This window comes from Liolophura sinensis, chromosome 7 (genome assembly GCF_032854445.1).
Source record: "Liolophura sinensis isolate JHLJ2023 chromosome 7, CUHK_Ljap_v2, whole genome shotgun sequence".
Taxonomy (NCBI): domain Eukaryota; kingdom Metazoa; phylum Mollusca; class Polyplacophora; order Chitonida; family Chitonidae; genus Liolophura; species Liolophura sinensis.
In genome coordinates, this window is record NC_088301.1 from 20,268,951 (window position 1) to 20,295,044 (window position 26,094).

Below are 26,094 nucleotides of genomic sequence, written 5' to 3' on the forward strand. Positions count from 1 at the left end.
TTTCATGTGTATATTTTTACGTGCTGTCAATGGTTCATTTTAGTTAACGTTAGTCTTCATATGTAAAACATAAACTTTATAATGTGATCAGTTTTGTCATATTTTGGTAAGTTTCTGCAATAGTCTCTCATGCATCCTTCATGGTACAGTGAAATAACGTAGTCACTGTGGACAACAGGTTGCACCTCGAGCAAGAGTTCGAATCTTTGCGCTTATTTATTTATTGATTTATTTTTTTGGAAACATACTGTTGTGTAAGTAAATACATAGCTCATCTTGCATTTATTAAGTGTTGCCATGAGTTAGAATGGATAAGCTATGTTATTACGTAACGTTTGACCAATATAGGAAAATCATACGTGAATCGTGGTTGAGAGCACATGAGATCCTCAAGGTGTCATTAACATGTCATGCGTAGCGGAAGTACAAGGCTAAAAGTTACATTTGTTGTATATTTATTTAACTGTTTGATGCATAACTGTGTGCTTAAGAATTTTTCAAAAAATTACATCTGTGGGACACTACGGTGTCTGTTGCAAAAAACATATTTCAGTGTGACTTTAGCAGGCTGCCACTTTTTGACCTGATTATGTTTTTTTTTTCTTTTTTCGGGTCTCATAAGTTGCACACTTGCCATGTAAGATGAAAAGACGAGTAAAGCAGAACTGAAAAAAGAAGTAGCCCAACAAGAGTGTCAACTGCTGTCATTCACAGCTACAGTTAAGTTCACTTTCTGAGGTGCACAGTTTCTTTCACTGGGGTCGATTCCCCGCCTTACCACACCAGGTCCTTTGGAGAATAAACATAATCAGAATTCACACATATAAGTGCCATAATATCGGCGGTGACGCCTTCTTTTCGGAGCAGCTAACCAGCCTCAAAGATCATCGCCCCACGTCAGAACGAAACCAACCAGTAACGGCTACCGTGGTTAGCGTAAGCAATGGCGCTCCCACTGAGGCCAGCGGTTTGTGGAAAGTTCCAATGCAAGCTGCATATCTTCAATTTCAACATAGGATAATTTGAAGTCTACAGTTGTTACAATATTTCAGCGACTCTACTGGACGTGACATTGTTTATAAACGGGACGTGGTCGACATTTACGGGTTGGATTCGTTTTAATAATGGGAGTCAATCATCGAAGACGACAGATAGCTAAAGAATAAAGGTGAATCCAAGCCTCAACACAGGCTTTCGCATCCGACCTGTCAACCATAGTGGACATTCCGGGTCAATAATCATAATACCAATTTCTAACACAACGTTCAGCACAAACTACCAAATTTACTTAGGTAAGCACAAAAAATGAAGACATTCACACAGAATATTGCAGAGAGAAGCCGTCAACAGTTCTCAGCAATATCGCAAGTACGCAAGGAATGTTGCAGATGAAAACATTAAAACCAAATCGTATATGTACCATGCTGGCTCTTATTTTGTCGTTGATGAAAATATGTTTCTCAGTTGCGATTTGGTTGCAACAGTTCGTATGTCCAACCTGACTCTTATTCCTGGCTGTTATTGAATACGATAAATATCTTATTACATTTGAAGTGGAAATGGACAGAATTATTAAGCAGAGTGTTGGATGTTCTAGACAAACCTGGTGTGGCAGAATTTGGTGGAATATCCCTTTTACATAGATGGGAACAGATGTTTTGTGGTAATAATTGGTGACGTTTATAAAAATCGCCACACAGAGGTCTTACAAATGCTACATAACTGATATTTATATGCGTCTTTATCGTCACTAGTCGCCCTGTGGATAGACATTCTCAGGTACTGATTTATCTATTGTTCGCTACTTAACAGCTTTATGCATGTACGACCTTGTTCCCAGCAACAATTTATCCATGTATTATGGCTTATAACTAGCCACTGTCTGCTTTGACACGCACATAACATGTTTCTTAGTTACTGGTAACACATATGCTATATAAAGACCTCTATGGACATTCGTTTTCATATTCCTTGAAAATAGCATGTAGTTTGAAACTCCAGTTGGAATATAACAGAATGCAGAAAGTTGAGAAGGCGTTTTGGTAGCATTGGTATTGGTAGCATGAACTAAAAACACATTTTAACCAGCCCATTTTATCCCTAGTGTGTTCGCTCAACTTGGATTTTCTCAGAAGCCTTTTCTCTACCTCAAACTCAGCCTTAAATCCCATGGAAGTCTTTTTCCTGAGCATATACCGTCGGAATTCTTCTACGGCAACACAAGTGCTCTCCTGAACTGCGCCAGAGTTCACTAAGCCTGCCGAGGCTACATCAGCAACAACGTCTTCGTCGTCCTCATCATCTTCATCGTATTCTGTATGTAGAAGAAGAGGTGAAATATAAAAAAAACCCAACCCTTACACGTACCAGTATGTATATATACGTGGGTTTTCAGGCCACATTTAAAGGCAAGGGCCACCCTAAAATGAGGTTTATATCAGATGAAAGACCATTACCAACCGTCCAGGAAAATAGCTGTATTTATTTATTTGGGGAGGGGGGGGATTTCTAATCGAGTAAAACTGTGTTAAAAGATCACATTCTACGGTGATGTGTTGTGACCAAAAAGGTATCAATTACGTAACATCTATACTGTTTGCATAAAATAATTCGTTTACAGGTCAAATCGGCGAATGCATTCATAGATCTATATGTACATGTATATTCGTTTTGAATGATGAAACGTAATGTCAGTCTAATGTGTGGTAAGCTACAAAAACCTTATATGACGTCACTGGCAGCTTTGTGACTAGAAAAGGCCACCAAAGAATAAAATATTAACATGCATTTTACTAGGTTAAACAGGCTTTTAAATAAACAAAACTTTTTTCCTTGAAAGTTTTATATAGTTTTTCATCTGATACATCTTTCATTTGAGGTTTTTCTTTGCGTTTAGCAATTTTTCAGTATTTTAACGTCGACGAGTCATTAGGTGTGTGTACATGTAGACATATACTGTCTCCTTGTGGCTGGGCCAGTCCATATCACCAAGAGGTGCTGGTTCATTTCTCAATGAACCAGTCTGCCAGTGACACTGAATGTCGCACATTCTATTATCTACTGATATCAATCCATCCAATTCATACGTGCCACGTTCACACCATCCAGTTCGTATGTACTGATATTAATCCATCCAGTTTATCTGTGTAAATGTCAGTTCATCATTCCACAGAGTTCATGTGTGCAAATATTACACCATTCAGATCATATCTAGTTATATCAAGGCGTCCAGTTCACACATGTATGTGTAAATATTACACCATTCAGATCATATCTAGTTATATCAAGGCGTCCAAATCACACATGTATGTGCAAATATTACACCATTCAGATCATATCTAGTTATATCAAGGCGTCCAGTTCACACATGTATGTGCAATATGACACCATTCAGATCATATCTAGTTATATCAAGGCGTCCATTTCACACATGTATGCTACTAATATAACACCATTCAGTTCATACCTAGTTATATCAAGGTGTCCAGTTCACACATGTATGTGCAATATGACACCATTCACATCATATCTAGTTATATCAAGGCGTCCATTTCACACATGTATGCTGCTAATATTACACCATTCAGATCATACCTAGTTATATCAAGGTGTCCAGTTCACACATGTATGTGCTAATATGACACCATTCAGATCATACCTAGTTATATCAAGGCGTCCACATCACACATGTATGTGCTAATATTACACCATTCAGATCATACCTAGTTATATCAAGGTGTCCAGTTCATACATGTATGTGCAATATGACACCATTCAGATCATATCTAGTTATATCAAGGCGTCCATTTCACACATGTAGGCTGCTAATATTACACCATTCAGATCATACCTAGTTATATCAAGGTGTCCAGTTCACACATGTATGTGCAATATGACACTATTCAGATCATATCTAGTTATATCAAGGCGTCCATTTCACACATGTATGCTGCTAATATTACACCATTTAGATCATACCTAGTTATATCAAGGTGTCCAGTTTACACATGTATGTGCAATATTACACCATTCAGATCATATCTAGTTATATCAAGGCGTCAACATCACATATGTATGTGCAAATATTACACCATTCAGATCATATCTAGTTATATCAAGGCGTCCAGTTCACACATGTATGTGCAATATGACACCATTCAGATCATATCTAGTTATATCAAGGCGTCCATTTCACACATGTATGCTACTAATATAACACCATTCAGTTCATACCTAGTTATATCAAGGTGTCCAGTTCACACATGTATGTGCAATATGACACCATTCACATCATATCTAGTTATATCAAGGCGTCCATTTCACACATGTATGCTGCTAATATTACACCATTCAGATCATACCTAGTTATATCAAGGTGTCCAGTTCACACATGTATGTGCTAATATGACACCATTCAGATCATACCTAGTTATATCAAGGCGTCCACATCACACATGTATGTGCTAATATTACACCATTCAGATCATACCTAGTTATATCAAGGTGTCCAGTTCATACATGTATGTGCAATATGACACCATTCAGATCATATCTAGTTATATCAAGGCGTCCATTTCACACATGTAGGCTGCTAATATTACACCATTCAGATCATACCTAGTTATATCAAGGTGTCCAGTTCACACATGTATGTGCAATATGACACTATTCAGATCATATCTAGTTATATAAAGGCGTCCATTTCACACATGTATGCTGCTAATATTACACCATTTAGATCATACCTAGTTATATCAAGGTGTCCAGTTTACACATGTATGTGCAATATTACACCATTCAGATCATATCTAGTTATATCAAGGCGTCAACATCACATATGTATGTGCAAATATTACACCATTCAGATCATATCTAGTTATATCAAGGCGTCCACATCACACATGTATGTGCTAATATTACACCATTCAGATCATATCTAGTTATATCAAGGCGTCCACATCACACATGTATGTGCTAATATTACACCATTCAGATCATATCTAGTTATATCAAGGCGTCCACATCACACATGTATGTGCTAATATTACACCATTCAGATCATATCTAGTTATATCAAGGCGTCCACATCACACATGTATGTGCTAATATTACACCATTCAGATCATATCTAGTTATATCAAGGCGTCAACATCACACATGTATGTGCTAATATTACACCATTCAGATCATATCTAGTTATATCAAGGCGTCCATTTCACACATGTATGCTGCTAATATTACACCATTCAGATCATATCTAGTTATATTAAGGCGTCCACATCACACATGTATGTGCTAATATTACACCATTCAGATTATATCTAGTTATATCAAGGCGTCCATTTCACACATGTATGCTGCTAATATTACACCATTTAGATCATATCTAGTTATATCAAGGCGTCCAGATCAAACATGTATGCTGCTAATATCACACCATTCAGATCATATCTAGTTATATTAAGGAGTCCATTTCACACATGTATCTTCTAATATCACACCATTCAGATCATATCTAGTTATATCAAGGAGTCCATTTCACACATGTATGTGATATAATTACACCATTCAGATCATATGCAGTGATATTTAACCGTCCAGTTCATACATGCATGTGTTTGTATCTCACCATTCACATGACACGTGCATGTATACATGTTATATTAAATCAAACAGTTCATATATATATATCAACCATCCATTTCATATGTATTAATTTCAAACTATCCACCAGTTGATGTGTAGTGATATGAAACGATTCAGTTCGTATGTAATGATATCAAACCATCTATTAGTTCATGTGAAGTGATATCTGTGTATACTCTGCATATGTAACGCAGTTTATATGTACTGATATCAAGCTATTCAGTTCACGGACATTACCACAAAAGCAACAAAGAATCACAACTAAACAAATAAATGACACACCGATGTTGTGTTGTGGTATTGGATCATCGTGTTGAGGCCTCGCCACTAAATGACTTGGCTGAAGCTCTGCACCCGGGCCTTTCTGAGACATTCCACGGCGCCTCCTGTCAAGTAAACAACGGTAACGCAATCTTAAATAGATGCTATCATTAAAATATATTCGACAAAAAATAAAAAAGGATATTTTTTTTGTATTTTTGTGAACTAATGTATTGTTGTCACGAATATATATTAAAATTATATACCGAAGCAAAGAACCTTAAAATAAAGAAAAGACGACACTTGTCCAGATATATATATGCATCGATAAGGTATCCCGCATGAAGTTCATAAATATACCTTTTTACATTTCTGATGTTCCAAATAAGCAAAATCGTGCACATTTGTAAGAAAATCGATAGCGCAGCGATGTTAATTTTACATGTTTGTAAATTTTTACCAATTAGGCTCAAGTTATTTCTATAAGTGACGTGACTCTGTGTTTCTGGCCGCTCTGACATGGCGCATCCCATGGACTCGCAAAACTTCCAGATTAAAAGTTGATTTTTGGAGTTACCAAGCACGTCAGAAAAAACGGTTTTGTCCTTTTAGATGTGTTTCCACACCTCTTCCCAAATAACTAAGGTTATGTTAATTGTTGCCTTTTCTTTTAACAAAAATCGAAAATATTAAGGCCAAAGATCAGGTACATGCATCAGTACCTGCGTATGATGAGGAAAACAACTACCACGACCAGCAGAACAACGCCTCCTGAGACTCCACCAGCTATACCGCCGACTGACATCTCAATATTTGAGCCATCCAACAGTGTCGCTTCTGCATATAAAAAAAAACATGATTAAATGAAAGCTGAAGCAAAGTAGCGTGTTGCCACTGGAACAGCAGAAGAGTTGATAGTATCACTATTACCATTTTTTTACACATTTTTGTCTTACTTTATCAGCACTAACTGTTGTAAACTGACAGGAGGCTGTACTTCCACGGGTACATATGACCATTTGACAAGTATCACACGGTCGTCTCTGTTCTGTTTTTACTTCCTACGCTGTAGTCTTTTGTTCTGTATTCAGGCAGAAAGTAGAATTCTGCTAGTGGATTAACCATTCCCAGAGGCATGATCTCTTGACATTGTTTTAATATTGTTGTATGTTATATGTGACAACAACACATCATATTAATAATTCTATACAAGTGACGTCTAATAAATTGAAGCTAATATCACTACATTTCCCCCAGGCAATTCTCCTTAAGCCATGGTGCTTCTAGGCGTGTAGATTGTTTCTGTTGACGCATTTGCATGAGCAGTTAGGAAAATCCCCTGGCTGAGGTGAACTGAATGAGGTAAACTGACCGAAGGCCGCACTTAATTCACGGGTTACGCGTGGACAACTATCACACTGTGCGCGCTGCTCCAGTTTTACTCTCTAAACTGTAATCTTTAACATTGTACGCTGGACTCAAAACTTTTCGGCCTTGCTCCAGATGTTCAGGTATGGCCATAGAAAATGCGGCAAGGATCGAAGCGTAATGACTCGGCGATCATAATTTACTTAACCTAAGTAACTATCTCGAGACACTAAAGAACAGACTGGGGTTTCCTTATGAGATCTTGGAAGCCTCAACAATTTAGTCCGTTATGGTATATACATTCTTTACAGAAGTCTCCCAGCAATCTATCTGCACAGCTGGTATACGTGCCGTTCACGTGATCACACGTGTGGTTCCCGTCCTTACATTGTCCATACACCTCCTGACACTGGTCACCGAATGTACCATTGGGGCAAAATGGAGATGTACGACATAATACAAAATACACTAGCTGGATTAACATTACATGAAAAGTAAACATGAAGGTGAACCAATATGTGTAGACCTGGTTCGTCTAATAAATTACGGACACAGGGGGTTATGTGTTTCTGTGTTCATGGCTTTCCTTGGGAAGCTCACTGTGGATTCTAAAGTTATCAGCAAGACACAGCAGCCGATGTTTCTTTTTTAGCTTTACATGCTTTGCACGTGAACGATGACTTATGCATGTGGCACGACATGAAACCGTCCGCCAAAACTTAGAACTGGCAAAATCTGCATCCTGCTGCAAAGAACTGTTCAGAAAGAGAACGTGAAATTTTTTTCCACATATTACAAGAAGCAAAACCATGTCAACTTCTGAAGTCAACAAGATGGAGATCTGGAGACACTGCGATGTGCATAAATCTCAGTGGAGCTTAGCAAGCGTTTCAATGAGGATTCTATATGCGTCGAAACAGACAATGGTTACCAGCAGTCAACAATATCAACATACCGGGTCAATGATCTGAAGGCCACTTCTCAAAACGACGTCTAACACAAACCAACACAGAACTATTTAAGTAAATTAAGTACCAAAATAAGACAAAATCATGTAAAGAGAATCAGTCTATGGTTGTCAACAATGGTGGAAAGATGCAAAAAATGTTGCAGGCGAGAGAGGGAAATCAGCATTAAAATTAAGTATCGTGCTAATATATATGTTGTCCGAAATCAGAATATGTATCTCAGCTGCGTTTTGATTGCAAGTGTTCATATATCCAAATTAGCTATCAAATTCAACACGATGAACAGAGAGACAGCTCCTAGCCGCGGGTTAAGTGGAATTAGATCTTATCACAGAGCAGAGTGCCAGAGATTCTGGGTACTCTGTCCATACTGAAGGGAGGGGTGGGATTAGGGCCGAAAGGATAACGTACTGATGCTATTGAATTGTTATATCTCTAGCAGGACCATGTTCTTATCAAGCTATTTTACGACATCAGAATTGTTACAATACAACAAATGTGGTAATTCCAAATAAAGATAAACCTTCACATTGTGGTCACTTCACAAAATGCTGGCATACGTCCCCACGAGAATGAAGCCTCCTACCCGAAACTATGCATGTATGGTAATGCAAAATGTCGCCAAGCTCTAATGTGTGGTAGTTTAAACGGTGTCCTGATTGAAAAGATCGGCAACCAGTCGCGACGTCACAGGCGGGACCGATACAGTTCTCACTACAGGTGTTTACACAGTTATCTCCCCATGACCCTGTGTATATTACCTGTGTCACAACGTTCCCCTGTTTAACCCTGGATGACATCCTCCCTCACAGACACACCAGTCTTAACGCTACACATTTCTCACTACAGGTGTTTACACAGTTATCTCCCCATGACCCTGGGTATATTACCTGTGCCACAGGGTTCCCCAGTGTAAAACGGATGACACCCTCCCTCACAGAAACCACTCGTATCGTCACAGGTGGAACGGATACGGTTCTCAATACAGGTGTTTCCACAGTTATCTACCCATGACCTTGGGTATATTACCTATGTCACAGCGTTCCCCTGTGTAACCTGGATATCATCCCTCCTCACACACACCAGTCGTAACGTTACAGGTGGAACTGATTCAGTTCTTATTACAGGTGTTTACACAGTTATCTCCCCATGACTCTGGGTATATTACCTGTGTCACAGTGTTCCCCTGTGTAACCCGGATATCATCCTTCCTCACACACACCAGTCGTAACGTTACAGGTGGAACTGATTCAGTTCTTATTACAGGTGTTTACACAGTTATCTCCCCATGACTCTGGGTATATTACCTGTGTCACAGCGTTCCCCTCTGAAACCTGAATATCATCTTCCCTCACACGCACCAAGCGAAACCTTACAGGCGGGACTGATACAGTTCTCACTACAGGTGTTTACACGGTTATCTCCCCTTAACCCTTGGTAATATCTGTAGTGAGAACTGTACCGGTCTCGCCTGTAACGTTACGATTGGTACCTGTGATGGAAGATGTCATCCGGATTACACAGGGAACGCTGTGGCACAGGTAACATACCCAGGGTTATGGGGAGATAATAACAATTAATAATTACATCTAATCTAGTTAAACACCGCCAGATCTGAAGCGAACAAATTAGATAAATTGCAATTACAAAAGTGCCATTAAATACGTTACCTGGTTGATATTTTAACAGCCTTGTGTCCCGTATGAAATTAAGAGAGTCGGAAATGCGAATGTTGGTGTACCTACTGCGGCAGTACACATTCTCTTATTGTCCAAAAGTTGTTTTGTATGCGCTTCCTGTTTGTACTTATTACTAAAAACTCCATCTTGTAGTTTCATCAGCTGCGACAATTCAGAGAAAAATGCAAGGAAAAAGACCACCATTTCTGAGCCAATATCATATTCTAGACAAATCATACTTTCCCATTTTCTAATCTTCTGCACAAAGCCTGAATCCACTGTTTCCTGTTTTTGAGGACATAAGCCTAACCCATTTTCCTTTACCCACTGTGTTAGGAACGTGGGATCCGTTGGTGATAATCCACACGTCTTGTAACTCACCAACTGTCACAAACGTATCGCCACATTGATGATTAAACCGCGCAACTTTCCGAAAGAACTTTGACTTTCTCGAATTTGCAGATCACTAAATTTCAAACGAATTTGAAACTATTATGGCCTATGCGTACCTTCTTTACAGAGGTCACCCAGCCACCCGTCTGCACAGCTGGTACACGTGCCGTTCACGTGATCACACGTATGGTTCCCGTCCTTACATTGTCCACATTCCTCTCGACACTGGTTACCGAATGTACCACGTGGGCAAGCTGGGCATGTAATATATTATACAAAATAAGTCAGCTGAATTAATATTACATGAAAAGTAAACATCAATGTGAACTAATATATGTACGCTTAGTTTGTCTGATAAATAGCGGACATAAGGCATTGTGTGTTTATGTGTTGACGGCTTTCCCAGGGAAGTTCTTTCTACACGCCAAAGTCACCAATGAAGCACACTGGACTTCAAGGACTGTCAAATTCTAAAAATCATCCATATTTTCTTAAAACTTAACCTTAAAACGGAATATTCCTCCCAATCTTATACGCTTCACCTGAGAAAGATTAACACAGTTTCCTACGGAAGTAACACAATAGACATTTCTTCATCCTAAAGCATGGCTACCTCTATGCCTAAATCGACATAGAACTTCCAGTGACTTACGTTCACAACGAGGTCCTGTATATCCTATGGCACAGTGAGGGTTCTCCAAGGGACAGTTCCCACTCACCCGGTCACAGACAGCTCCGCCATGACACTGACCACAGGTCTCCTTACAGTCAGGACCCCATGTATACGAGCTGCAGTCTGGTCGTGAGACGAATGTATAACACGTTCAGCTAATACTTATATTCAATCAAAAACCAGCATTATATAATTGTACTGAACCCAAGTTATACATTTTAACGGAGAGTGTATAACAGTCATAGGCCCACTATAAGCCACTCCCGTCTGTCATGGACTCGCAGTCACAGAAACCGGACAATATGGAAGAGGGAAACAACCGGGGCAAAATAACCTCAGTATGTAAATTTAGTTTTCACTACATATACAGGTATCCACATCCCCTGTTACAGTTTTCCTATGTGTATCTTCAAAGTTATCTAACCAAAACCAAAAGTTTCCGGCATTGTACACAATGCAATAATGAGAATCTTTTACCGGCAAGTCATATGTAAACAACAGAGTGGGTTAGCACGGCAGTGCGCCGCATTGACCCAGGAGCCTTTCACCAATGCAGTCGCCGGGAGTTCAAGTCCAGCTCATGTTGGCTTCCTCTCCGGCCATGAGTGGGAATGTCTAATAGTAACCTGCGGATGGTCGTGAGTTTCTTACGGGCTCTGCGCGTCTCCCACCATAATGCTGCACGCTGTCGTAAAAGTGAAATATTCTTGGGTACGGCCTAAATCACAAAATATACAAATCAATTAACAGTGACAATTTCTTCCATAATGTACATAGGAAAATATTTTTTGGTTCTCAAAGCAAAACGCAGAGAAAAGAGAGAATGAATTAACTTTTCCTGAATAAACCAGGAATAAACCTACATGTAAATATGAAAGCCGGATAACACGGAAGCCGGATAAGGCAATCTTCGCAGTATCATGCCATCGGCGATGAGATAACACGATGGCACGAAACGATGATACGATGGCACGAAGCGAAAGGATGATGTGATGAGACGATGGCACGAAGCGATGGCACGTTGGCACGATGGCACGAAGTGATGACTAGCATACTACTATCGCATCGTGCCATGGAGTCATCGCTTCATGCCGTCGTGCCATCGGCTTTAAGAAAAGTAACGTTGTGCATCATGGTACATACATTTTATTACCATAGCTTATACATGTATATAATCTAACTGAATTTTCCTTGCAATAATATTAACGTGCAATATATATTGTGGTGTTACCTGTTACTAACGAGAGGCGATTTTGGTACCGAGTATGACCGATTTTACAAATAGCTGAATATAGGCGACTGGATGAAAGAAAGAGACTGTGGTTCAACTTCTTGCGTATACATGCTTAGGGATAAACGCTTAACGCTAAACGAATCCTACCGGGATATATAAAAATATCAGTGGCACGAAATGAACATGATGCCCACAGAGCACTGCTCTGTGAGGGCGATGGCACGAAGCGATGACACGATGGCGCGAAGCGATGACACGAAGCGATGACACGCTAGCATCATCCTGCCATCGCCTCGTGCCATCGCTCGAGATGGTATGAGGCGTCGGATATAGTACTTTGGTATGTGAACGTCTTTATCCAGCTTTCATACTTGAAGTCTAATCCCTTTAGCATTGTTTTAATGTGATTGTATATTAAATCTGGGACTAATGTATTAATCCCTGGATAAATGTGATGAGAACACTGCATGTTGAGTAATTCTACACTAGTGACGTCGAAAACTTTACACTATCATCACTGCGATATTTTTTGCAATTCTGCATCAGTCACATCAATCAAGTGCACAAATACATAGATCTATTTTGTCCAGAAAGTGTGACGAACCACAAAATGCACCTGTGCCTCTACAGAACACTTATGCATTACTTGTGCCTAATTATGTCTAACTATTATGTGTGTAATATTTTCTTCAAGTGCAGCAGACTTTGTACTTGATGCCCATGTACTACCATTCCAGTCAGGTAGAGCTGAAGTCATATTTTATAGGCTGCACACTGGTCATATCCCATGAACCTCTTATCTATGCTACTCTTGAATTAAAACCTGAATTAACCTCTGCATATTTTAAGTTTACCTGTTATTTGTATGTCTACCAATTGGTTTTATAGTGTTCTCTCTCGTGTTGTTGTTTTGTTTTGGGTTGAGTCATTAAAATGAATGCAACACCAACATTATTTTATGTCTGTTTGTGCTCGTTTGTTGCTATATTTTGCAAAATGGATGATATTTTGCAAAATGATTTGGTACGACAGGGACAAAATCTGTTGTAAGGGTACTTGTATCGGAGAGTAAAGATGAGAAACAGCTGACTTGTCAATCTGGTACTTGGCAAAGAGGACATATTTCACCTGTTACGTGTGACAATTTAGTAGCTACCACACTGTCGTCGCTGCCTTGATTTTACTCTCTGTGTTGTACGTCTTTAATTATATCGTATTCCTGTATAAAGCAAGGTGGACTACGGCATCTGCGAGGCCTGGTCGCTTTGCATTGTTTAAATGTTAGTGTGTGTTAAATATGGCAGAGTCAATTGCAATTCATATCGCTGCATGTTTTTTTAAGCCTACACTTCTGTTTAAGCCTTGGCGCTGGGTGGTGTGTAATTTGCTACTATTTAGACATTTTAATGAACAATTAGAATAAAACCCCAACTGAAGTAAACAGACAAGGGGTCGTATTTTACCCCATACACGTGACTGTGTGTCAGCTATCACACTGTCGTGGCTCCTCGGGTTTTGTTCTATATGCTGTACGTCTTTGTTTATATATTATATTAAAAAAAGCACAGTCGTTATATGATGCATGAGGCATCGGTTGATAACAAAATCAGGTAACCACTTACCTGCAAAAATGACCAAAGTATTGAGAAAGTACAGGGTATAGAAAGCGCGAAATTAGGACAGGACCATGCAAAGAGAAGAAGTTAACAGTTTTCAAACACTTACTTGTCGTACAATTGTAACCCTGAAACCCACTCTCACACCTGGGTGATAAATTCGGACATTCACTGGTGTCCTTGTCACAAGCAGTATTATTCCAGCAATGTCCACATTCTTCACCACAGTCTGTACCCCATCGGCCATTCACACACTCTGGTGAGAAAAAACACAATGATATTGTTAATTTCATATTTCTTGAAGTGAAAATCACATTCACGAAAACAATCAAGCTAAAGGACACATTTTAAATATAGTGCATACAAAATTAAGAGTGCAAGAAATCTTATTTCTCAACCAATGAGATTAGCCTAGTATAGAAGACACTTATATGTCTTGAATATAATTATATAATTGATACATCGTGTCTATGTACTATATAGTGTTTCTCTGTATAGTAATTACAACATAATTTTCTCATAATAAATGAAAGTTTCAAGTAGCGTAAAATATTATTTACTCTAAAAAGAAGGTTTTAAAAGTGTTTTAGAGGTTTTCATGATATAAACACATACTGAATATGAACGGCCAAACATACGACTGGCGCATAACTGAAGTCCAGACAAAAATATAATATAGCTAACCTACACTTATCCACTTGTGACAGCAAATCTATCGTCCTGCACAACGTAGAGTACGACAGATGACAATCGTATCTTCCCACAGAAACTGATTAGTAATTACGCTATAACAAACCGTCTCGGCTTGTGCAGAAGTAAGTCACCCGTAGTCTTTGAATATTTGTTGCCTTGTAATAATGCATACAAATGGTTTCCTAAAATATCTTGGATCTAGATACCAAGAGGCCTAGTATACATCTACATTGTGAAGGCTTGCAGTTCTCAGTACTTGACTGCCGCTTACTTTCACACCGAAGTCCATGGTCATCACATCGAGAACAGCACGTGTCTGTCACACACTCCTTGTCACACATCTCTCCATACCATCCCTCGGAACAAACTATAACAGTGGAATAATAATAATAATAATAATAATAATAGTAATACTTTGAAAGCTTATGACACACACTTAACATTCTTAATTACAAAAATATCGGAAGACTTGTAAATAACAATTTATGATTGATATAAAAGTGAAATGTCAGGATTTCCGTCACTGATAAAGGTGATATGTCATTGCCAATAGATAGATATTACTTTTGGCTTACACAACTCGACGCCATGACGTCAAAAAGAAACATGGTGTTTTATGAAATTCCAATCCGAGCTTTGCAGAATTACGTCATAATACAAGTTCAGTCAACTTAAAATTTCTTACGTCATGTAAGAAGACACGACGTTATTCAAGACATCATGTGCGACCTCACGTTATACACACAAGTCTATGAAGGCCTACAGATGAAAACATTGCTTAAACTTGTTTATATAAACAAAACACGGTATTGTCAAAATATAAATAATAAATAGAATATTGCACAGGAGAAGTTAAATGTCATTAATGTTTTTTTTTCGTGAAAGGTCTCGTGTGTTATCATTTCACATCTCACTCAAGAAATATTTATGATATTTAACCTTCACTGTGTAATGTTTTATTTACTATTTATATTTTGACAATATCGTGATTTTGTGTATATGAACAAGTTTAGACAATATTTAATTTCAGCTAGTAATTTCTTTAATCGTGTGCATGGAAAGTGATACTGATGATTATCGGATGATCCGGGAGACCATCAGGGAATCGTGAAGAACGTGGCGATCAATGGAAACGGTGAAGACCATCCGAAAATCATGAAGTTCACAAGACGTGAAGACAATCAACTGATGGTAAAGATTATATCATCTTGGAAGCCATCGGAAGATCGTGAAAACAATCGTGTGATTATTGAAAACAATCAAAACTTCGTAAAGATCATCAGATATTGCAAAAAAAAACATCAGATAATAATAAGAACCATCAGAAACTGAAGTATGTGGAGTTAAAGATCTGGTGAAGTGTTCCAGCCACTGATACATCCTGGCCTGTAATGTTGGGGTGTAACGCCCGGAAAATGTTTCAAGCAGGAACCGTGTATTTGAACATCTAATGCCACTGGTGACATATCTGTCAATTGATTTACTGGTAAGTTTGTTTTAATCAAACGGATCAGAAAAAAATCATTTCCTCGGAAAGCAATCGGCATAGGGTTGGTATGGGGATTGGTATGAGGTGGGGATGGGGTTTTCTCGCCTAACGGTCTGATGGCTACTTATGCACACTGACACTAACCCTAGCTTCGAATCCACGTAGCTCCTGGTGTTTGGTATGAGGCTTTCAGTCAGGTGTTCTTTGTTTAAAGGGAGCTGCGACGTTCTGTGCTTTCCGTGTGGCTTTACCTGTTCCCCTCTGAGAAAACTGACAGACGTCGCAGAAGTGATTTTTTGAGTACAGCACCAAATAACAATCAAATGAATACATCAGTCACTTTCCCTAAACCTTTTAATTGTGATGTGATGGAAACAGCAGTGTCTCAATCAAAATATGACGAGCGGTTAGTCGTGCTTACCAAACAGTCGAACTTCACAAAGTGTCAAAGCTCTTGATGACTCCAGCGGTAAACTTATCTGGACCGTGTTTCCTGTTCTCGGGTTACCATCGTTACAACTACCGTTGATGATGACCCCAGGACCTTCGTTAGTGGTTGTCGTGTCTGTATAACATGCATTGTAGCTCTGATTGTTGGTCCCCACACTCAGAGTAAAGCCGTTCAGTCGTCGGCTGCCTGGAATGTATGTACACGTAACATACAATACCAGGCTGTGTTCGTGCAAGATAAATTCATTTAGCTGACAACGTAAATAAGGCGCCGAACTTAAGGTTAACCAGATAAAGAAGAAAAAGAGTGTCACCGCTATAGTTTCTAAGGTTTATCTACAATGAACCCTGTTGATTTCCAATGCCTTATATGACGCACAATCATTAATACTGGCTTCTGTTCGTTGGGGTTCCCAGTCTACCGTGTATCTGATACAAGAGAGAGGAAACATACTAGCAATAACACAGATACATGTATCAGCGATGTTCGGCTGTATGCTTTCAGTTTCTCATGGCTTTTGTTGAAAGTAAATCGATGCTCGTTGAAGGGAAACGTTTCTTTGACACCTGTCAAATACTTTGCTCTGCGATTATTAGTTACAAGGGTAACGGGTGATGGAGTGTCCTTGACCATCTAGTTTTTGAACTAGCAACTTGTGATGCAGATTAAAGTCATCACAATTAACGCAAGATCTGACAAATTGCTACAAGGCGAGATATGTATACGCCATATGCAGGACCCTTTGATATATTGCTATCCAAATAAGGATAATTTACCATATCAAAATTGAAATTATCCCTTTTGTCGTAAAGGCGGCGTGAAAGGAGACCTCGTTCGTCTTTGTACAGATATAGATCCAAATAAGATGTACCATCAGGACTATCTGTTGTCTCCTTTAAATCCATTTAAGGCGGATAGATTTCCTTCATCGCTTCAGCAATATGCGGGTTATTTAACGCCAGTAGATCATTAATTGACCGCTTGTTAAATGAAAAGGATCGAGCTTTAAAGATATTACTTTTAAGTAATTTCTGCATATAGTCATATTCATATGAAAACAGGTATAGGTGTGCCAAAAGAGGCGTACAGTTGGTACCCTTTGGAATACCAACTCACTGTTGGTAAATGGTATCCCCGAATTTCACATAGATGTTACTAAAGAGAAATTCAAGTAATTCAATAAATAATGCAATATCCCATGAGTGGTAACCTTTATAAATAGTAGAACTAAAGAAAGCCTTATTGCTTCTGGCATTAATGTTAGGGTGACCTGTTTTAGTAAATACCGAGGCGATATTCTCTCAATAAGATGTTTGTGAGGAATCGTAGTATAGAGAGTAGAGAAATCCCACGTGGATACGTCTTTGTACGGTATATGCATATGAGCATCAAGTTCTTCTGTAAGACGTTTGGAGTTGTTAAGAATCCACATGCAGCTGACACCTGATATTTTTTGTTATGGCACAACAATACTTATTCCAAAATGACTTTACTTCTTGTAACGCTCTCGCAAGTACGGTTGACAAGAGTTTGGTGGTACAACTTCTTGAATCCGCAATAAAACGAGCCTTGTAAGGGGATTTATGCATTTCAGGAACCAAGGAAAGTTGTGGTATTTCTGTATGACAGGTAGGTATATTTGTGCGCCTGTCTTGAAGAAAGGTTTTGTGTTTGTTAAATAGTTCCCCCAGAGTACATGTAGTAGCAGATTACGTGGATGCTGTTGTAGATGTACATAGCCCATGAACAAGAATACGATAGCAATAATTCTTGCAAATAAAGATGACATTATTAGGAACCTTGTCTGCTACAGTGAAGACAAATTTACTATGAAGGTCAGCGAGTGTTTCTTGCACAGTGGGATCCTTCAGAACCTGTTTAACTTTAGGTAGAGCATCAATGTCTAGACGGTGTATAGCTAAACTAACCTTCTTTCTGACAATCTCAAGCCAACCGTTAAGTACCGAAGATTCCACTTTCTCCCGTTTTGACCATTTTTTAACATACTCCTCAAGCGCCGAGATGATGGTTTTTAGTTAGATCGAATGTTGCCAGTCAGGACGTTCACATTTGTCGTAGGTAAAAACTGAGGATTCACAATCACAGTTATAGCCGCCAGAAGTATACGTCGCCAAATCAAACTCCTTGATGGCCTTGGGATAATTGAAAATTTTGGAAGCGATAGTCTTTGTATACTCATAGGATATGCAAGGTGGCTCTTGGATATTAAAATAATTAGGCACAGCACTACTAACATCAGGTTCATTAAAATGCGTGGTAGGTTAATTAAATCAAGGCCACTGACTAAATACTTTATTTTCAGAAAGAATCGATCGTGTTGAGTTTCAATTGTAGTTACAGGGCGATACAATCGAAAATAGGCGTAAAAGGTGAGGTGGAACATTAAAATTGTGTATGTTTTTTGATACGTCTTGAACTACCTGTTTTAGCATGTTCAATGGCAGTGCATATAATACTGTGTGTAGAGCATCAAATAATAAATAAATTTGTTATGATGGAGTCATGTGGATGGCTAGAAATTACATTGCCGATTCCCATAACGTTATCATTCAACCCATACGGGAAGACTGAACCAATCTTTAGCATCCAGAAAAGCACAAGGTCGCGGACTTTACGTTCAAATTCGACATCTGTCTCATTTGTAGAGGGATAAACCGATTCTATTAATTGAATGCGGAAATGGTCCCAGTCATGGTCGGAGGCAGAGAAATGCTTGCCTATTAGCAATTGTTTCTTGCGCACGGAATTACGGTGCCCATTCACCCGTAGATGTAGTTTCTGGTTGGTCTTCCCCACATACTGCTGACCACACTTCTTGCATGTTACCAGGTAAACACAGTTGGAAGCAATACTTAAATTAACGTAGAAATTAACAGAATAACATTTACCAGCCCGTGAAGAAATAAAAGTGGTGGATTTATCAAATGATGGACATGCAAGACAATTGGTATGTCCATATTTGAAAATAGTTAAATGTCAAGGAATCGTTCAGTTGGATAGAACACGGTTTGGTCGAAATATCAAAAAGGCCTCATACGAAATACCAAATACCATGCAAACGAATCATTTACTGACTCGTCCTGGGAACATGCACCACTATTCCCAGCGTTAGTCCTATATACATTGTGGTAGTTCATAGTCACTGGCATAATTGTTCAGAAGCCTCGACTCGGGGTCAAAAAACACCAGCAGAATCGGGGCATGCACAGGTAATAAATAGAAGCGTCATGTTCGACATAAGCTTACCGGCATTGATTTACCCATTTTTTTTCACTATATCACACTCGATCTGAGAATAAGAAAACAGTTATTGTTTAAATTTACACACATCTAGAAAACGAGCATCCCGATGATCCGCAATGCTGTTCACGATAATTCATGTTACATATACACGTTTAAGAACTGTAACTCGAAACCAATCACATCCCATAACTGCAGGCCCGAAACACAATCAGGAACGACTTATGATAGTCACGTGACCCTCCTGATCCGACTTGGAGAGACTCTTCATTGCGTAAAACCGATTGACAATTGAATCACGTAACTGGATCACCTAACACAGATCCACAGACACTTGCATCAAATTAGATCACATCCAAGATACACCGGCTACAGCGGTTTTGCCATGTAACCAAAACAGTATCATACGTGACCCACATGTATCTTACGGGTCTGTCATTGCATATTAAAGTAGAGCATGATCATTTCGAATTGCATTACGAGCTCAATTGTAAGAAAAGCCGTATTTATTTATTTATTTATTTGATTGGTGTTTTACACCGTACTCAACAATATTTCATTATGGTGGAAGGAAACCAGGAAGAGCCGGGGCAAACCCACGACCATTCGCAGGTTGGTGGCAGACCTTCCCACGTACAGCCGGGGAGGAAGCCAGCATAAGCTGGACTTGAACTCACAGCAACCGCATTGGTGAGAGGCTCCTGGGTCACTACGCTGCGCTAGCGCGCTAACCGACTGAGCCACGGAGGCCCCACGTATTTACGTTTAACACGTATTAGCATTTTTCCAAATGGGTACAATCACTTACATGGTTCGGGTCCGTTACCACAATTTTCGACTCTGTTGTAAATCTGGAATGTGTAAATACTGTACGTCCTGTTCAGTGTTACCGTCCACCAGCTTCGTAAATCATTCATGGTGTGTGTACAAGGTGTGCTCTCCAGAATATGACCCACTTTACCGTCCACGGCGAATGCAGATATGTATAACCAGTTATTCTCAGAATAGTTAGATAATTGGTTCGTCATCTGGTGCAGCGCCACATTACCTACGAAGTCAAATTGGTGCATTTTCTAATTTAATATTACACAACAAATCATAGACCATAAACAGCATGTACATGTAAGTAAGAATCACCAAATGTAGGTATTATCGTGATCTGCTTTCATTGGTTCTGTATGAAGGTATTTAATGGACATGTTCTGAAAAACACGTGGTGTTTTCTTCAGACCTGTCCACGAGATCACAGAATGACTCACTCACTACGCCGATATAATATGGACAGATTGGGAATTTTTCTAGATAGAAACAATTGACAAATTTACAAGATCTGCCTTCTCCGAATAGGAATGAAAATCTAACACAAACTCTGAGAGCAACTGTTTACCATATTTGTAGACTTCTCTAGTTTTCAAATAAACCTGGAATGGAGAGTGAGCATTATGTACACGATTCAGAGAAGATAGCTCTTTCTGATCTCGTGCCCAGGAAAGGATCGATTTCGTAAAAACACTACATGGAGCTTGAACGAGTAAGAATGGGTTCTACTGAGTGAAAACATGTGTTAAACTCTCAAACTTCGCTTTAGGTTGAAGGTTTCAAGTTTTCTCGTATCTGCGGGTTCAGAAAACGGCCTTCTACTTCGCGAGGAAAACATCAGTATCTCATCACACCCCTTTAGACATTATGATTGCAAGAAAGTTACTAGAGTGACTGTTAAATGGTTAACTTTTGAAAGAAGAAGTGTATTGTGGATGCCGATTTTACATCTACAGGGTAGGTATGATTGCGTTCACATGAAACTTTCACACCTACGTCGGGAATTTCATCTTTATAATCAATAAGGTAAGAAGTGATTCATAGAGAAATGGACAAAATGGCCACTTGGTTGTTTGTTTTCCCTTGTTACACATTAACGTTTCGCCTTAAGTAGAGTTTTGAAAGAATACACTGATACTGGGGATAGTCTTCATGTGGCAAACAGAAGCATAGATTTAAACAACAACACTTTGTGAATCCGAAGGTAGTCTTGCTTTCAGTTACATATTTCAAACTCGTACCTTTACTATTTATAGTGTTAGAATGTTTTTAAAATTATCTGGTACGGAGAATGGGCCCCAGAGATATACGATAAGAAAGTGCAAATTTCAAGATCTCAGTAAAGTATTATAAAACTTGTTCGAAGTGCCCATCGATTGATTTTTTTGATTGATTTTTTATTCACCTCGATGGAATAGATTACACTCATGAATAAATAAACTAATTGCTGGAATAAAGCTATAAGTAAGTTTGTTTCATTCCGTAACAATGTAAACAGATGTACTTAAATAGTAAAACATAGTAGACGTGATATATAATAGTAGACATGTAGAGTATTAAATCATTTTAAAAATATAATAACGTGTCATGCTAATGTAATAGGGTACGTGCAAAATCAAAATACCAACCAAACATATACTTAATTTCCAATAATTTTTTTTTGGCCTCAGATTTACATAGAAGGGTTGGACGAACATGTAAGCACTGATATTGGTCTATAATTTACGAATTTGTCAGGTTTTCCTGTTTTGTATATTGGCATATTTGGTATATTGAAATTTTTCCTAACCTTTCAGCAGTTTGGTATATACCCTCACGAGAAAGATAAGTTTATTATATGTGAAAAAAGAAGGACGTATATTGTCCAAACAAGTTTTAAAATTTTGACGGGAATTCCATCTAGCCCCAGCGAGGCAGAAGTTTTAAGACCTGCAATGACGATCTTTCGTCAGAGATTGCGATGACTGGAAAGGAAAAATTGCTGACTACAGGGTTCCCCAGATAATCTTAAAAATTTGCTTGTACTTGTGGAATTTAGAATCCAGTTTTAAATATCACTGAAAATATTCATTAACTTTGTTGGCGATTACACTATTGTCGGTTATATGTGCATCACCTAGATTGAAGGATGGGGGTAGCTACACAAAGAGATTTACAGCCAGTGTTATCAAGAAAACACAGATCTTCCGTAAAGAAAGCAGATTCTATGTTAGAATTAACATACAGCATAAACTTTCCACCTTTACGATTTGTCCTTTGCACAGAAAGGCTCCTATATCCCGGAATACCGAATAGGGAACTAGATATAGAGGACATTAAGAAAATCCAAGAACAAAGAAGAGATAATGTAAATCGTGAATAAAGCTCTATATCTGTTATCGTCAAGTTATATAATCATAGAAGAGATGATTGCTTAGTAATAATAGGCCGCCAAAAGTGTACTCTCGATCAAAGCCGCCAACTTCGGGGTCAAGCGATGTTTTTAATTTAACGTATGAAGAACAATGTTCCCCAGACAAAATATTTTTACTGAAATGGTCACGTATAAACTTGCACGTGCTGTCAAAGTCTCAATTTTTGTTAACCTTTGTCTTTACATGTAAAACATTAACTTTATAAAGTAATCAGTTTTGTCATGTTTTTGGCAAATTGAAAATACGTGTTTTGTCGACGTCTGAAGCCTTCGTCGTACAGTGAACTAACGATGTCACTTTGGAAACCACATAGGACTTGGAAAAACACTTCGAATCTTAGTGGCTCATTTCTTCTTTTTGACTAGAAGCATTTTTTGTGAGACTAAAGATATAAGCCAACTTGTATCAAATACTAGTACGCGTTTTTATGAATAATAATCAATAGTTGTTAAGGTATGCTAATACTTAACATGTGCTAACTAAACTGAAATCGTAAGTGAATCCTGCTTGAGAACACATGTGGTCATCTGTCATTAGTTTGCCATGCTGCAGTATGTGTATTATGTACCACAATTATAAGAATGAAAGTTATGTTTGTTATTTATTTATTTGGTGGGTGTTTAATGGCGTACTCAAGTATTTGTCAGAAAGTTACATCTGTGGTACAGTGATTTTCCACACTTTACAGTGTCTAAAACAAAAAAGGTATCTCAGTGACTAGAGTATACAGGCTACCTTTTTTTCGATTTTATGACCTAAACACGGATATAGACTCGCTTCAGTGCAAGGTTTACAAGGCTCATAAGTCGCACATTTGTCATATAACAGGGAAAGAGGATTAATACATACCATAATGTACAATGCGGTCTAGTTATAAATTTTTTCATAAATTTAAGGAACTTTTTTTATCGATTTTAAGCGGTAACACGTCTACTGAAGAGGCTGATATTTCTTGAAAGGTAGAATTGAGGAAACTACAAAATAATAGCAAACATTCTATTGGATTTACGATGATCTATTTTTACCAAAACCCTCCGGTATCGTCCCTTTAAGGTCCTGTTGTCTGTATCAAGACCAACGTCTTATTCCAACCAGCCAACTAGGGCCCCTCAGCATTGTAAGGAAGTCATACTCACATCTCTGACAGGTAGGTCCGTCCCAGCCAGCGGAACAGTTCCCGGCACAGCCTGTCTGACGGTCACAGTCCTCAGCACAGTTACAGTTATACCGACAGCCTGCTCCTGAACGTCCAAACCGACATGTCTGTCCATCAGCTGACAGGTAGGAAACAAAATAGGTGAATAAGACCAGGTTTTACAGCAAGGTAAACTGAATTAGCTGAACCACGTGGTAGGAATGTATGTACCAGTGAAGGTGAAATTGATAAAAGAATCAGGGAAAGTACATAAATGGTATAAAATATATATCTCGTATTCATGCCATTTCTGTGTTACCATTTCTTATTTAACCACTTATTGGTAAATACATGTGCATTCGAGTGTCGCATATATTAAATCAATCCACATACCCTTCACAGCGTGCAATATCAAAATGGTGAAGATGAGAGACATTTGCAGCATCGGGAATGTATTCCTGATGATTCGTAGAAGGAGAAATTCAGTCAAGTTGTTGTCACCGATCTGTCCTACACAGACTGTGCTGTCTACACCAACCTTTACTAAGCCCAAATTTCTGCGTATTAAGATGGTTGGTTTTAATAAATCCCATTCAGGTGATCACTTATAGTCTTGGTAAAGTAAAGCCAGACGTTCAAATTGTGGGGTAGCTCACACCACACATTCTGTGCAGGTAAGTCTGGTTAGCCTCTAGTCTTTTGTGTTATATGTGTCATACTATTTGCTCTCTTTATGAGTGTCATGAATCGTTTTATTTGTTAGCCTGAATCTGCTTATACGTCTATACACAAAACATGTTATGAAATGTCTCAGCTATGCTTCGGTTCAGTGTTAGCTTTTATTCGTCGTCTACGTATCTGTACCCCAGGGGACATTTTGAAATCTCTATATTCTCAGCTTGAGATCTCTTGCTCAAAATTCGGACATTTTAAACTGATGTTTATTTAAAAAATAAATGGAGATGTATTTAAAGTATGTGGAACTATATTTTAGTATCATCATACCATCTCTATATGGATAATAACTTCTGATTTATTTCATTGCAACGTTATATTTGGTATACGCTGCCTGGCTTGGCACTCAGCACAGAGAGACTAGGGCTAGAAAAGATGACTGGACCAGTGTTAGTATAATGTGACTGGGTGGGGTGTCATGTCTGGTTTCCATGGGTATGATACTTAAGTGGCGGCAACGCTTTGGCGGCATGGACACAGTATTTCTACGTACACTTTAGAACTCGTCGTCATTTGACTGAAAAGTTGTTAAGTATGAAACCCCAAGCATACATGTACGCATATACATTCACGCATACATACATTTCATTCCAAACGTTTCATTCTATAAGCCTACAGGTACAGACAGCAAGGTAAAACGTCTTGTAGCTAACATGTCAGGATTACAAATCTTGAAAAATTTGGAAACAACAGTCATACAAGGCAGTAGCCTTTTTGATTATTTAATAATTAATGTTCTGATTTACTTTAACACTGAATCGAGATATGTCTTACTTATGTGTTGAGTAAATAGGTCATAGCCTGACAGAGAGACACAGGTACATCGGTGAAATACCATCCCTTCAGTATGACCTGCGTATTTACAAACCCACTCACCCCACACTTTTAACCAGATCTATTTGTAACAACTGAAAGAGTTACCTGTGACGATTTAGCTTGTGTGATTCCCCTATAGTTAAGAAATGTCAATTCTTTAGTCTGTCAGCCTTTCCTCGTGGGTTACGAATTATTATATGCTATTTTCTCTACTCTACGTAAGTTTGTCTTTATAATTCAGTAAAATATTCATGAGTAGGACGTAAACACGTATGAAACAAATAAATATATAAATTCAAAAAAATATCTATTTATAACTATCTTGCTTGGATGAACGTAATTGTAACTCCTGTGACCCGAAGACAAAGAAGTTAGTGCTCATAAGGTAGATCAAGTTAGCTATGTTCACCTCATTGGTCCACATTATATTAAATGCCCAATGA

General features: G+C 38.5%; 2 protein-coding genes across 2 annotated transcripts in view; both read right to left on the minus strand.

The window, feature by feature from the left end:
* LOC135469947 (cell death abnormality protein 1-like) overlaps positions 1–26,094 on the minus strand; it is a 116,009-nt gene that overhangs the window by 42,881 nt on the left and 47,034 nt on the right. The gene's annotated exons all lie outside the window — the stretch shown is intronic.
* LOC135469681 (multiple epidermal growth factor-like domains protein 10) lies at positions 695–24,536 on the minus strand. Its single transcript, XM_064748234.1, has 10 exons — positions 24,494–24,536; positions 24,102–24,239; positions 20,541–20,780; positions 16,442–16,657; positions 14,803–14,898; positions 13,948–14,094; positions 10,968–11,111; positions 10,432–10,569; positions 2,090–2,314; positions 695–789 (listed from the first exon to the last, which is right to left on the minus strand). Exons 1-10 carry the CDS (start codon positions 24,534–24,536, stop codon positions 695–697), a joined length of 1,482 nt encoding a protein of 493 aa, XP_064604304.1.